Source organism: Patagioenas fasciata, chromosome 4 (genome assembly GCF_037038585.1).
Source record: "Patagioenas fasciata isolate bPatFas1 chromosome 4, bPatFas1.hap1, whole genome shotgun sequence".
Taxonomy (NCBI): domain Eukaryota; kingdom Metazoa; phylum Chordata; class Aves; order Columbiformes; family Columbidae; genus Patagioenas; species Patagioenas fasciata.
Window position 1 is genome coordinate 74,582,726 of NC_092523.1, and position 15,353 is coordinate 74,598,078.

At 39.9% G+C, this 15,353-nt stretch overlaps 1 protein-coding gene across 1 annotated transcript; it reads right to left on the reverse strand.

Moving 5' to 3' along the window:
- Positions 1–2,172: 2,172 nt before the first annotated feature.
- On the reverse strand, positions 2,173–15,337 carry HADH (hydroxyacyl-CoA dehydrogenase). The gene is made up of 8 exons (XM_065837512.2): positions 15,167–15,337; positions 12,318–12,446; positions 10,866–11,023; positions 8,503–8,629; positions 7,790–7,879; positions 6,341–6,413; positions 3,683–3,799; positions 2,173–2,655 (listed from the first exon to the last, which is right to left on the reverse strand). Exons 1-8 carry the CDS (start codon positions 15,293–15,295, stop codon positions 2,537–2,539), a joined length of 942 nt encoding a protein of 313 aa, XP_065693584.1. The 5' UTR covers positions 15,296–15,337; the 3' UTR covers positions 2,173–2,536.
- Positions 15,338–15,353: the final 16 nt, after the last annotated feature.

Below are 15,353 nucleotides of genomic sequence, written 5' to 3' on the forward strand. Positions count from 1 at the left end.
TTCCCTCCTTTCTCTCCTAGTCCCCATTTTTTCCCACAATCTCTTTTTTCTTATTAATAAAAAATCAGGAGGAGCTGACTGGTGAGAGCAGGTCCTAGTGTGAGGTACTGAGCAGCAGGAGATTCCCCTTCACTCGTCAACACGACATGAAGTGGAAGGTGGCTCATGTACCCCCACACCAAGCCACAGGCACAGCAGGGGCTGGGAAATAATCTTTATTGAGGGAAGATGGAGACAGACAATTCCTTTATTCCTCATCTGTTAAGCCTCCTAGACATCTTTAAACTGTCAAAGCTGCAGAAATTCTTGTACAACTCAGGAGCAACTATTTAATATCCTGCTTCTGATTAATTTTATCATGATCTTGAACCGCAAAAGGGACTTCTACATTGTCCATGCCACCTCACTGAGGGGCTAAAGAAAAGACTTACCTTGATCCAGTGGCACCAGTCATTCAATTGCTACTATGCATTTTGATCTAGACTTTAAGGCAGAGTATCTGAAGCTTTGGCCCTTTACCTCATCTTTGCACATCCTGGCACAGTACTCCACATGCTGATAAAGTAAATCATCCCCACCCATCAGTAAAGTACTTCTACATGGCCGATTCGCTACTTAGAAAAAGAAGTCTCTTCTGAAACAGCAAGCCAAATTTACAAATGCTTCTTTCAGGTTTCTTGTATGTATTACATATATACATACCATACCTGTTAGAGCTCCTGAAAGAAAAACACTGTTGTAGAGAAAGTTTGTTTTTCTAAAATATCGCATTAAATAGCGAAAAATATTTTGCATTTATTATTAAATAGCCTATGCCTTGTTATAAACATAAGCATTTCTAAATTAAAGATAATCTTCCAAGTAATGGGAGAAGTCTCAAGTTAATCCTGCCCAAATGTTTTTGTAAAAAAATGAATAGCATTTTTTAAGAGACATGAGTAATACACATGTTCCCATTTTTAATTACTACTGAAAACAGGAGTTCTGAAATAAACTTCACCCTGCAGAACTTAAAAGTCACTGAACTGAATTACAGGCACTAAGAACCTTCACGTGAAACAGATCTTCAGATGCCAGAAGTGGACTGTATTTTAGGAAAACCAATTCCATATAACAATATCTTAGTAAAAGAAAGAGACTTTCTACAGTACCATTTCTTTCCTTTAGCCCTCTTCTTTCAAGACAAGTGATCCAAAATCACATCTGTAATTTGGAACCAGGATCCAACAAACCGACAATTTTTATTCTCTACTCAGAGACTTCTTGTGCGATTGTGTGCAAAGGAATTAACATCTGCCAGCCTCAGTTTCTTTATATGCAATCTGCATTAGATGTTCGTAGAGGGAGGAAAAGGCAACTTAAGAGCTAAATAATTATTCATAATTCCTTTAATTAAAATATATATATATATAAGCACTCAGTTTGCAGATCCAAAATAAACAAAGTGAAAGAAGGCAACTACTCAGTTGAACTGAACTCCGACCCTCACACCCACTTGCTCTGCAGTATTTGGAGAAAAGGCAGGATCTGCAGCACTCCCGTCATGAACAAATCCGGACTCTGCTAAGTCCCAAAGAAATAAAGTTGCAAACCAGAAGACACACCAACCTGTTTCCACAGTGCAGATTACAATTTCAGTCCCCTGAAGTACTACAGCACTACTACAGTAGTAGTGTAGTGTATAAAAACGACACTTAAAATGAAGAGCCAGTAAACAGAGCAAATTTACAGGACTCTAGAAAGCATCTCAAAGCTTTCACTAGTGTCCTGGATTAGTTAAAAAAATTCAAATCTATGTTTTAGGCCCTTCAGAATACAAACCACCTCTTGGTTACGTTTCTACACCACCTAGCAAAAGGAGCCCCTCAACCTGTAATTGAAAATGCCGGAAAATCCCAGCACAAATAATGATTTCTGCTTTTAAATGCTGTATTGGGAACCTTCTGTCCAGGTGACAGCCTGCCATTGCCAGATTTTTACTTTTAAACAACATGGCATTCAAATAATGATTGTTCAAGGCACTGTAATTTACACCTACAGATCAGCACTGCGTTCAAGTAAATCCCTAACAAAACAACACTGCTTTTCGGTTGCTACGTTTTCCAGCATGAGAAGACACTGCCACCCAGTGGACTACAACCAAGTACATCAACTTCAAGCCACGATACTCAATACAGAATTGTTGAAACTTTTATTTTTCAGAAAGTGCGGCTATTTTTAGGATTCTTCCCGTTAATATAGTAATGTTCCAAATACATAATTTCACTTGTCATTCTGTTCTGCACCTGAAAAAATCAATATCTGGATGAAGGCACTGTACATATAAAGTTTTTCAGAATTACTTACAAAAAATTATCTACCAAATCAAGCGTTCAGCAGAGAAAGAGTTAACTAGTGCGATCACTCAGTTCAGAGGTGGGTTATGTTCTAAATGCAGCTTGTGCCATCCTTGGGAAGGCTGAAACAGAATTCACCTGTAATATGGCAATGCTGAATAGCATACACAGAGAGTTTAACACCTCTCGAGGTCTGGAGTTCATTTGTATTTGTAAAATCCTTCTCCAGTCTTCTTACCCAGCTTCTTCTCTTCTACCAGTTTAGTCAGGAGCGGACTGGGCGCAAAAAGAGGATTGTTGGGCTCTAATTGATGCCATCCTGGTGAAAGAAAAGAAGTGGATGGATCAGCAAGAGTTCTGTTTCTATGCAAAGATAACAGAGGTCTGCATTTCCTTCAAAAAATACTAAGTGTTCCAAAAATGAAGGAGGTTTGGAACTTATTCTAGACTCTCCGCAACCCTTCAATACAGCTTCATAAAGCACAGCTCAGTATTGATTATAAGCAAATCTAGCAATTAGTCTTTAGGTGCAGCCTACTCTGAGCACCTTATCATCTCCATTTTTAATACTTTAAAGGAGAACTTTTAAAATATAGTTAAGTACGAGGAAATAAAACAAAGGCTATGCTGAAAAGAAATTCAAGTGGGAAGGAATTTCAAGCTGAATTTCTACCTGTGAAAGACATGGTCAGTCAGAACAATATAACACTACTCCACAGTACCGGCTAAAAGCAAAAGAGGATTCATTGAAGATGCCATTTTGAAAGTGTCATTCTGCCTCAGAGAATATTTAGGCTGCTCATTCAAAATAATACAACCATCAACAGGCCATCACCAATTACGTCTTTTTTTTGTTATTGTAGAGACATTCATCCACTTATCATCTGAAATGAAAGGGAGATGGTATACTTGCATCTTTTAAGGAATTTATTTGGTTTCCTATTATTTGAGAATGAAAACATGGCTTGCAGAAAAAGAAAAGGTAGTCTCAACATTTGGGGTTTCTTTAAGTCAGAATTTCTTACCTCCAATACCTGTCTCTCTGCCCACTCATTCTTTTTAGCTATATAAGGTTCCACTAATGCTATTATCATTTTCCACTGGAACCTGATGAAGTCAGTGAATCCACGCTGTTCTGTCCCCATGCAGAGAGGCCACGGGCACACAGTACAAATGCTGTGCTCATGCAGTAGTCTGAGCTTAATTCTCTTGCCTTTCTCCTCAAGAGTTAAAAAGCTATGCCACAAACATTTAGTTTAACTAATTAAGAAGCAGATTTTCATCAGAACATTCATCTACAATTTAGTTAAAAAGGGGAAAAATAGAAGAAAATAAGCGTGCAGTACCATCTATAATGTATTTGCTGGTATCCAACCCAACGTAGTCCAGCAGTTCAAACGGACCCATGGGATAGCCAGCCCCAAGCTTCATAGCAACATCGATATCTTCCTTTGATGCATCTCCTAGAGAAAAGATTGACAGTTTGATGAACAGAGAAGATTCTGCATCTACTCGGCACCACTTATAAATAATTAACAAGGTGTTATTTCACCCTGGTGCAGCTCTTCACAGAAATCTCTACACGTTTCTGAACCACAAAAACTGGAGTCAGCATACACTTGCTGGAGTATAAAGCTGAATCTCTCACACACACACCAAAAAAAAAAAGCACCCTACAACCTGCTTTCCATTTTTCCAGCTTCTTCTTGCATTTCAATAGAGATCACTATGCTATTGATGGAGCCACTGTGCTCAACCTATCAGAAAGACCAGAGGGCAGGTAGGAGTGACCTGAAGAGATTGTGCAGGATGAAGTTAAACAAGCCCCAGTCCAAGCTCAATACGTACAGACATTCAGAGTGTCCCAAAGCCTGGCAGACATAGCCCGTGCAATTTATACACCTCAGATCAGAGAATCTTAAAAATAAACTTTCAAAATCTCTTGTAAATGCAACACTTCAGTGAAAGTTCTGTATCATGTAATAATTTTAATACATCTCCTTTTACTCTTTAAAACGGACAATTTGTTTTTTTAAATCACGTTTTATTTCTGAGAAACTGGGAAAATTAGCCTAACCTAATTCTAACGTGATTTCAGTTCCCCGAATTCAAACGCACGTAAATCCTGAACTCATTTGAAGTTGATGCAGATGTACATGCTTTTTCATCAACGGATTTGCGCCACTTTGTTTGTCAAACTTGAAACTTGGCCACCTGACTGTACACAGTGTTAAAATACAATTAAATATAGTAAAAGGACACACAAGGGTTGTACTCCTAGTTCATGCAAGTCTCCTAGTTTAAAGCAGACTTACTCAGAAAGTTGACCGTCTGCTTTTTTAGCTTTCCACTACAAATATTGCAGTACAGATGACCATACATTAATATTCATAGTTTGGCCCATTAAATCACTGGTAATATGCCAAAGGTACTTTACCAATGCAAAAGCACACATTTAATCCAAGGAGATGTTGTATGACTACAGACTCAAGGACTGGCCAATAAAAGGGCATTTCAGTGCTTGGGGTTGCCAGAAAAGAGACCTGATTTCATACTAATGTGGACGACATCTGGCTCAAGTGTCTACTCTGAGAATTAACACAAAGAATATGATTAAAATTTAACCTGATTCACTGGAAAATATGAATTAGAGGACAGCCATCAGGCTTTTCAAAACATTAGCCAGCTTTTCAAATAGATTCCATTAGAGTTAAAAATTAATAGATTAACGAGTTTGGAAATATCCTACTGTTGAACAAAATACAAACAGAATAAAGATGAAATCAAAATATTGTTTTGCTTAGGTAGAAAGCAGTCGATTTTAACACACAATCTCAGTGACTGTCTTCTTTTATATCTAATTAAAAGTTCTGTTCTCTCCTGAAATATGCATGATGATACGTGCCAACAAAAGCGCCTCATTCACACACAACAGGGCACCCATACACTTTATTTAAAATTGTGATTTTTCTAAGAGAATAGTGCCCCCTTGCATCCATGCCTTTGCCTTTCAAGTCACTGAATTTGCTCTTTTCTCCCTTGGAGATGTAATTAGGTACATCTGTTGATGTATAAACAAGTAGTGTTGGCTTATGTATTTTTTATGGAGATCAAACCATCTCTTCCATGTGCTATAAAAGAGATTTTTAATATTTTAAGTATATTGGGGGGGATCCTGATAATGGATCTGTACAAAAACAGATTTCAAAACCAAAATGTTTCAAATAAATCTTAGTGGCATGGAGCTATGAGCAGAGCAGTTGAAACAAAAGCAATTATACTCCATAATTTCCTCTTTATCAACTACATTACTGGCTGTTTCCCTTTCAAAACAATTATCAATGCTTTGAAAAATTTAGTGATTCTTTGGTGATTCATGATTATTTCTACCCACCCTCACTCAGCATTAATGTAAAAGAGACCAGCAGTGAGATGGGAGTTCCTAAAGAACCTATGTCTAAAAAAAAAAAGACAGAGAAGAGAAACAGGAGGTTTTATGGGGAAATAGTGGAGTCCAAATCACTTGTATGCTGGTACTGTAGTGTGGTACTGAGTATTATACTACCTACCTCACATGAAAAGTGGTGGTTTATTTCACAAGCCCATCGTAAGTGAATTCAGGAGAACTCTGATAATGGTTTCATTATGGGATTTTCAACCACATTCATTAACGTCTCTCAGGATGGAGAGAGTGAGGTTCCTGATTAGTTGGTAGAGGATATTTTTACAACGGCACTACGCTCATCTTGTCATCTCCAAACCAGAAACACCAGAAATTTCCCCCACATGTAACTAGTAGCTTCCAATTCTGCACACACTGACATCTCAAAGTGAAGACAAAGTCTTCCCAGCTGCCCATATTGGCTCATATTTCATGTTCACTATTCACTTCCAGCCTTTAAGGTCTGAAAGTTCTGAGGGAATCACAAGACTTTTCTGAGGGGATATAACATCTAGCAGCATTATACACCAACATCCCCTGAAGTCAATATCCCAACTAGTACCTCTCTCAAAAAGTCGAACAGCTTCCAGCATATATGGCACCAAGAGACGGTTTACAATAAACCCTGGAGTATCCTATGAAAAGAAAGAAAATGGATTCTAAATAAACATGTGGATGAATAAACAAATAAATAAAGTGGATGAATACACTTATCAAATCATCAACTTCTGGTACTCTCTAAACTGTATTTTTCATCTATCTGCTCAGTATTAAAACAAAAACGACTGATTTCCCAAACAAGGAATGGCACAAACATTCATCATGACTTAGAACAATAAGACTACTACAAGCCCGAACTTAAGTAATCTCAAAACAATTTAAAGTGGCCAGCTGGCAAACCTCTTTTCTTTAGCGAAATTTTGCTGATACAATTTCCTGAAGGATACAAGAAGAGCAGCTCTTCCCTAACAGTCACTACTAGAAACACTAAACAGTGCTCTTCTCCCCCACTGCTCACTGGTAAACCATGCTATTGAAAGTTAGGATCACTTAAAAGATAAGATACACACTGTCAGAAGAAGATAAACTGATACAGAACTTCCTTCCCACAAGTTTTAATCTAAATTAAAGAATACAAAGAAAAGAGAAAGACCCTTGCAAATATAGTATTATTTTGTATACTACTACTGTCTCAGATGTTTAATGTTCATGCCATTTTATCTCAATATTTAATCCAGAGAATTAAAAGCAACTTTCCTTCTGGGAAGGTTCAAATAAGGAGAGTGTATTACCCTCTACCCAAGCTAAATTACAACAATAATTCACCATATATTCTGCATCTTACATACTACAAAACTGTGACAGAAACAGAAGTCAACTAAGGCCACAGAGCAATTTAGCAGTACAGCCAGAATTAGAGTCCAGCATCCAGATGCTGAATTACTGGTAACTACTGGATTGCAGGCCCTTCTTTTTATGACCAAGTATCTCCTGGGGGCTGTGAAACTCAAGGCAACAGTTTGCATAAAGCTACCCAGACCACAACTTGACGGTTTGGGAAAAGTGTGCTTAGAAGTCGGGTGTTCCTCGAGAGGAAAACCAAACCAAACCAAACAAAAAACAAAGCTGTGAAGCAATAAAGATTGATATTGGTGTAGTTACTGCTGTCTTAAGCAAAACTTGCACTGAGCACACACCCTGGAGGATCAATCCAGCTGCCTCACGGTTCAATAGGTAGTAGTGTTGTCTCTAGCATGGCTAAAGATGAGCTCTTGCTTAAGCATTCCAGTGCCAGCTTCTGCAGGACGTCTAGAGTCACTCTATTTTGAGGAATTTGTGGTAAATGTGGGTGTTTCTCTGTCAAAATGATTTTAATAGTGAGAAGAAACTGGACAAAAAGCAGCCTGGCTATTCTTGAAGTGCTCTTACATCGACTTAAACCTACCACCTTAAAAATTAACAGTTTTCAAGAACAGACCTTCTGAACCCTATACAACCAAAGTGTACTCACTTTACAACTGACAGGACTCTTTCCTACTGCTTTACTGAAATCCATAAGTGATTCAAAAGTCTTTTGGCTGGTCATTGGAGTCTTGATGACCTAAAGAGAGGGAAGGTGGGGAGAGCATAAGCAAATTTACAAGCAGAATCTCTCTCATTTCCCAGTACAGCAATGATTAAACTGTAATCCAGAACACTATTCCATAAATTCACAAAACAGCAGTATTATTAGAAACTGTATGATGTAGTCAAAGAGAGTATGTTTAAAAAGAGACATCTGAAGAGTTATGTAAAAACTTCTTTTTATCCTTCCTTAAAGATTGGGAGATATTGAAATATTCCCAGACAACTCATTAGGAACACTGAAACAAACATGACTGACTTGGTTTCAAAAGTCACAAGGCAGTAAGATTTCACCTGCACATCATTTTCTATTGATTTCTAAACCTATAACAATCCAATTCCTCTGTCAGTCATCGCACGACTTTGTTCAAGCTGTCAGTAGTTCTTATTAACCAGCTTGCCTAAAACCATCGCTATAAATGGCACCGATGTTGGCAGTTCAGAGAACTTGGAGGATTTACCTCTGGTCAACCCACCCATCAACAGAGACCCTTTGGTCACTACAGGCAGCTTATTCCATACCAGAAGAGCTTCAAACTCTTTAATCTGCCTGAATTCTTAGTGATGACAGTCGCACCGATGATGTTATGAGACACTGACCTCCACAAGCTTCATCATAGGCACAGGATTAAAGAAATGGAGCCCACCGAATCGGTCCTGCCTGGTGGTGGAGTTGGCCAGCTGCGTGATTTGCAAGGACGAAGTGTTGCTTGCAAATATCGTATGCCTGGAAAAAAAGAAATACAGGGAATGCATAAATGACAGCTATTCTTCTGACAGTAGGAGACTGGCGCACTAAACATAAATAGACCCCCATCATCTAACCATGCACAGAATTCTCAGAAACACTCCTGCAGATTATCCTTCATTTCCCACCCATAAAAAAAACTTCTCTCAATAAGGCATAGCTTTCCCACCCCCCTCAATTTATAGATCTGCTTTGAGAGGAACCGTAGTTCTTTTATAGAGAAAAAGGAAGTGGAAGTAAGTTAATTGTGTTTTGGGGTTTTTTTTAATGCAATGCTCTGTTTCTGTGCTGTCACCTGATTTATCATCATTGGAGAGGTCATCACAGTGCAGATACGGGAGACAAACATGTGGCTGTTGCAGCTGAGGAAACACGAGACACAGGATACAGTACAAAGAAGAAAAACGCCAGGTTTCACTCAGCTTAACTTCCAAAGGCGTAATTGTTCACCTTGTCTGAGTGACTGTCATACACAGCCTCTCTCGTTTCGATCAGCTATCAGCCACCCCCGCAGTAAATCTTGAGATCTGAATTAATCAATCTTGGGGGTGAATAAAGCCTCCTGCTTCCTCCTAACACAGCAAAACACTCACAGACATTTGTGCCTTTCCCCATGCTGCTCACACGATCTGCAACTCTATATTCCTCACCGAATTACAAATTACCACTTGTATCTAATAGCTAATATTTTAAACACTTGGCTACTAAGTTTCACTATTTTACTAGCTTTTTTCTTTTCACCTAGGCTTCCTACATGGCAACCCATATTCTTCACCATTCACTTCTCTTTACCCTACATATAAGATATCTGTATGTTTATCATAATTTTTCTTAAAAATTATGTCATTTTTCCCAATGCTGCAAAATCACACCTTTTGCTACAGAAATGACCATATCTGAACAATTACCAATATTTTTTAACACTCTGAAATGCAGAATTTTATGTTTTAAGGCAACTATGCTTATAAACAGCAAGTCTTACAAAAAAATAGCCTCAGGTGTTCCAAAACCATATATTATTAAATGAGGCTTCAAGTCACTGTGCCCACTTTTCCTTGCTGAGTGGTTCTAGACAGTTTGCCACTTAATACACTCTGATTTGCTCATTAGCTTTCTCTGCTGACTATGAACAAAGACTCGGGCAACCAATGGCCTGTTTTCACAAAATCTAATCCTGACAAGGTATCCTGATAATTGTCAAAGGCACCTACTTACTTTTGTCTGTCAGACTAAGGGTAATAACAAGTTACCCTGCGCCCAGTGCACTGCTGTTTGTGATCATTTATTGGTTTTAGAAGTACCAGGTAATTTTGATTACAGACCATACAAGACAGCCTGAAAATCTCGCCAGGCTGAAGCCAACTAATAATAACATCTCTTCTCCCTTGACATTATACTCAAGCCCCAGCTTGCCTAGCTCTTTAGTTAGCCTAGAACACCTCTTAGCCAATACCCCCAGATTTAGCTGTACTAGTTAAAATCTCAACCTGCAAACAGTCATGGTCTTGTGATTCTGAGTCATCCATGACAAGGACCAAGCTTCTCGGGCTGCACACTCAACAGCATTTTTGGGTTTGGAAATGATCCAACAGTAACTTCTAACAGTTACAAAATGCAGTTCAAAGAAAGTTCCAGGGACTGTAAGCAACTGAGTGCATGCTATGAAATTATTTACACTTTTACCTCACACACAATGAGGAGAAATGAGCTATTTCCAAATTCTTGTAATACAAAGTAAACTTAGTTCACTTAACCCACTATTGTGTTGTAACTTGCAGCTAAGAGATTGAGACTTCTTAGAACTTGTTCATGTGCTGAGAACAAATATTTTATCATCCCAATTCTCTATTTATATATGGGAACACCTATGTTAACCAAAGCCCATGCATAACAGGACAAGCTTATTCTACTGGTGTGCATGTGAACCTGTTGAGTAGATTGACAAACCTTATGACTACACATACCCAGAAGTACATCAAATGAAGCAGTGCAGGGAGTAAGGAAACCTGGTTGGATACACCTGGAAGTGTTTGTAGCGTATGCACCTGGCACAACAACAATTCCATACCACATGACAGTCTGCAGTTAGTTTAAGGGAGAAAAACTCCTGTTTTTTAAAAAAGCAGCTAAGGCAATGCAGAACTAATGGTGTAAGAACAAAAACAGGAGATAAAAAAGTCTAAGCTGCAAAAGGTACCAGGAAAAATACACGTACTCGGGAGCAAACTTATCCAGCCTCTTGAAGAGCTCATTTTTAATTTCCTGGTTCTCCACAATGGCTTCTATCACCAGATCCGTGCTGTGGACCACTGCTACCGCATCTGTGCTTGTTGTGAGGTTCTTCAAGGTCTTCTCAATGAACTCAGCACCAGCCTGAAACATTTCCAAGAAGTTGCAATGCCTATTTACAAAGATTTAATTTATTTTTATATGAAAATCCCCTTATTTTGAGCCCTTGAAAAACGTGGTCTGCCACATTTCCAATCAGTGAGCAAGTTCCAAGTATATACACATATGATACTTCCATTGCCAAGAATTTCCTAGCCAATCAAATCTGCTTTGAAGCAAACAGGAGATCTTTGAATTCAGACATGTGCTTGTTCACAAATGCTTCAGGAAATTAAATGGCTTACACCCACTATAATTTTAGTGCAAATGTGAGGAAAAATCATTCTGTTTTCTGACTAGTGAATCTGTCAATCACTGACATAGTTTGTGAGGACAGAAATCAAACAGAACTGCAAGACTTTGAACCAAGGATAAATGGAGACACAGCACAAGTAAAAACATACCCACATGCTAGTGTATCATGTCAAATATAAAGTACAAGCATCATGTGGGCAATTTTCTTTTGGATTAAAAGACTCCCCATAATTTTGTATAGGAAATTATACTGCTCTGGTTATCCTGGTATTACTATATTTTTTATTCTGTACTCCCTCACACAAACAAGCCCTTTTTCATTTCCTTTGTCTGCTGCATCATTCATGCTGGTAATCATCAATACCAGTATATATGTTGATATGCATCAAGAGAAGAACTGAATCTGCTGTGGAATTTAGAGAAACAGGCATTGCAAAAAATAACCCTTAGGATACTCAGGATACAAATTTAGATGCATCAACTGCTCCACAGTGACTTGCTGTAAGTAAGTATTACTCAGTAATGTAAATGCAAAGTATCTTATAAACCTAATTCACATTATTTCAGGGTAGTTAAACTTGCACTTTCATTTCCTTTGCAGTAATGCTGTGCCCAAGTCTTAAACAAGAGTCCTTACAAAGGTATTAAGACAATTTTGTTACTATTGGCTTGTGGACGAAATGGGTACATTCCCAGGCAAGCACTCAAAGACAGCTTGGTATTAATTTAGGATTAATAATCTGGCACCATTTCACATTTAGCATCTGCTTTAAAAGGTCACTAAGTTGTTTTACATCTTTATCTCAAGACTGAAGTCTATGAAGGAAAGAAAATAAGGTAAGACAGCTTTTGGTCTCCCTGAACCAAAACAAAAATTCCAAGTTCTTCAGCACACTAGAAAAGTTTTCTTTCTATGCCAGTATATTAACATGCTCTATTATGCATGGCTGTACAGAACATCAGAACTTCGGTACGGGAGTTTTATTCTCCTAAGTTTTCCTAGAGGTATAAAGAAGATATCAACCTCAGGTTTGTCCGCAAACTTCTTCTTTGTCACTCTCTTCAAACTCTCTTCAATTCCTTTTGTAGACTTCTTAAGGATTTCATCTGACTGGTCTACTAACACCACAGTGTGACCACTGGCTGCTGCAACCTGCGGAAAAAAAATCCAATATCAATATCACAAAACAACCAACCACATTAATTTGTGTTGAGGCAGACAGTACACTAGGCAATGAATGAGGCAACAAGAGAAGAACATTGAATGAAGACTTATGCACTTTACTAGAAAAAGGGCTGCGGACACCAAAAGCGGCAGGGTGAGCAGGTGGCGTAAGGGATGGCTGCCCCATGTTCCCAGGTCATAATGTAACACAACTCTGCTGTCAGGCCATTAGTGTCCCTGCAACAACAGGAACGTGACAGTGGAGCCGGGAGAAGTGAAATGTTCACCACACACACGCTCTGCATGGACCTGAACGGCCCACAAACTCCTTCTTATTATGTACTTGCTATAAACATCGGCTCGGCTACAGACAGCACTACTGGGCTGGCTTTTTGGTCAGTGTTGATTTCAAACATATAATGTCATTTTCTCACATTGCAACAGTCTATTAAAAATCACCTGTCTGTTACCTGTTACTTCACTATTCATTAATTTATGTTTCTCTTGTTAGTTAGCAACAGCCTAACTTTCAGAATTCCTGAACTAACAAGTTGTAATATAATAATTGTGGAAAACGGGTGTTAAATCATAGTTCCACAGTCTGCTTTTAAAGTCACACAACTTTGGAGCTTACCTTCTGCAAACTCTTACTCTACATTTACCTTGCACATTTAGACTAAAGATTCTCCTTTGCCCACAAGACCTACTGGCTGATATGAAAAACACAGAAATATCTCCTGAAGAAAAACATGGTGCTATTCTCATCCAAGTTGCTTCAGTAATCCAGCAAATAAAGAAATGCCAGACTTCCTGACATTAGTACAGCTTGACAGCAGCACAGCTTTAACAAGGTGTCAGTCTGCAGCTGGACATTTCTTTATCTATTTATTTTAATTTCACCATGGCCATCATTTAATACAATAAACTGCACAAGAAACATTTAAACCAAGCTTGGGCTTGCGCTCCCAACATGTTATCTGCTGTTGATCATTTGCAACGGCAAACCAAGACCCTCCACTCTTGAGAGAACAATCAATAGCAAGCACTTTTATAAGCGATGCCTCACTGATAATCCATTTAGAGTGACACTATCACTGACCAGTTGGCAAAATAATCATAGAACGAAAAACATCTCCCTTTTCCTGCTCATTCTTATCATATTTGCATGGACAGGAGAGCAATAGGGTAGGAGGTTGTACCATCTCCTTGCAATTCAAACACAAGCTCACACAGACTCTTCTATCAATGATCTTTCTGAATATTAAATTAACAGCACAAGAGTGCTGGGGACTCAACTGGTGCTGTTTTCATACAGAAGTCATTTTCACATGGCAGAATCAGAAAGTATAAGTTCTTGGCTTTAAGCTGTACATTTTACCAGAGGTTAGCTGCTCCTAACAGTATGAGACAGCAAGGAAAGAGAAGGGATAATGTCTTAAGTGTTCTAAAGAGGAAAATCTTTATTAATAGGGTGCACAGGAGACACCCCCACACACACTATAATAATAGTCTCTGCTTTGAGATAATTTTGGATTGATAAAGCAGAGGCAGATGGTCAGCAAAACAATCCTTGGTCCTTAACAGCGGCACGAGACTGCAACCCGCTGCTGCCAAATGCCAGACGTGTTTCTCTTGACAAGCTGCTCTCTGAAAATGTGCAGTCTAATGGAATATGCAGATGAGTTCACTTTCCCTGCAGAATTACAACCGTTGCATAGTGTGCATCGTTTGCAAACATGAGATTAATTTCCTTCAAAGTTCTTTCACGGTACCTCCGGTGGAAACCTCAAGTATCAAGGTACAGAGGAGTGTTTCTACCAGGTCGATTAATAAACAACTAGCTAAATCCTTATTAAAAAAAAAAAAAATAGCCTCTATACTCTTCCTGCCACAGATCTGCCAGGAATGCGAGAAATCTTCAGTTCTGAGAAGGAAATTCATTAAAATGGAGAACTGCTAATTATGAACCCCAGCTTTCCGTCAGTTTCCGCCCGGGGATACCTGCATGCTCCAGTTACCCTTTTCGAAGTTTGTGAACCAGCCTCCTTACCTTGGGCAACAGACTTTTTCTGTAAATTAAGTAAATATCTGAATCTTAAATCACTGACAGGGCCGTTCAATCCTCTGTCTCAACGCTAACAGGTTAAAGCCGAACTTGAAAGCCAAAGGCCTGAGACTAAACACTGGGAAAGTAACTCCTACTTAAATATTAACCACTTCATAAATGTGCAGATGACTGACAGCTACATGTTCACTGTATTCTACTTCAATAACTTGTACAATGTCACTTGATCTGCTCCCTTGGCAAAGTTAGGAGCTTCTTTCTTGGACTAGCGTTTTCCAAACAGCATTACACGCTGCCTGGTTTATAAGTAGTCCACATATTGTCTTAAGAACCACCTTAAACAAGTTAAAAGATTGACCTTGGTGGTTCCCGCCCGCTCTCGCTGGAGCGCCGCACCGGAGCGGGCTCGGCTGGGGGCAAACACCCCCGGCTGGGGGCAAACACCCCCGGCGGGAACCGGGGGCTCCCCCGCCGCCTCAGCGCGAACCGCGGCCGCTGCCCCAGCACCACCCCCGCCTCACCCGCCCGACGGGACGCGGAGGGGCCCGCCCGAGTAACGGCCGCCCAACGGCCGCCATGGCGGCGTCGCCTCCGCTTCCCCTTCCCCGTCCCCGTCCCCTCGGCCGGGCCGCGCCGCGCTCACCTGGGCGATGCCGGCGCCCATGAGGCCGCCGCCGATCACCGTCACATGCTTGACGATCAGCTTCTTGGCGGCCGCCGTGGTGGCGGTGGAGGAGGCGGCGCGCACGAAGCTGCGGGTGGCGAAGGCCATCGCGAAGGCCCGCGGCGCGGAGCGAGTGGGGGAAGGCGGCGGGGCCGGGCCGGGCCGG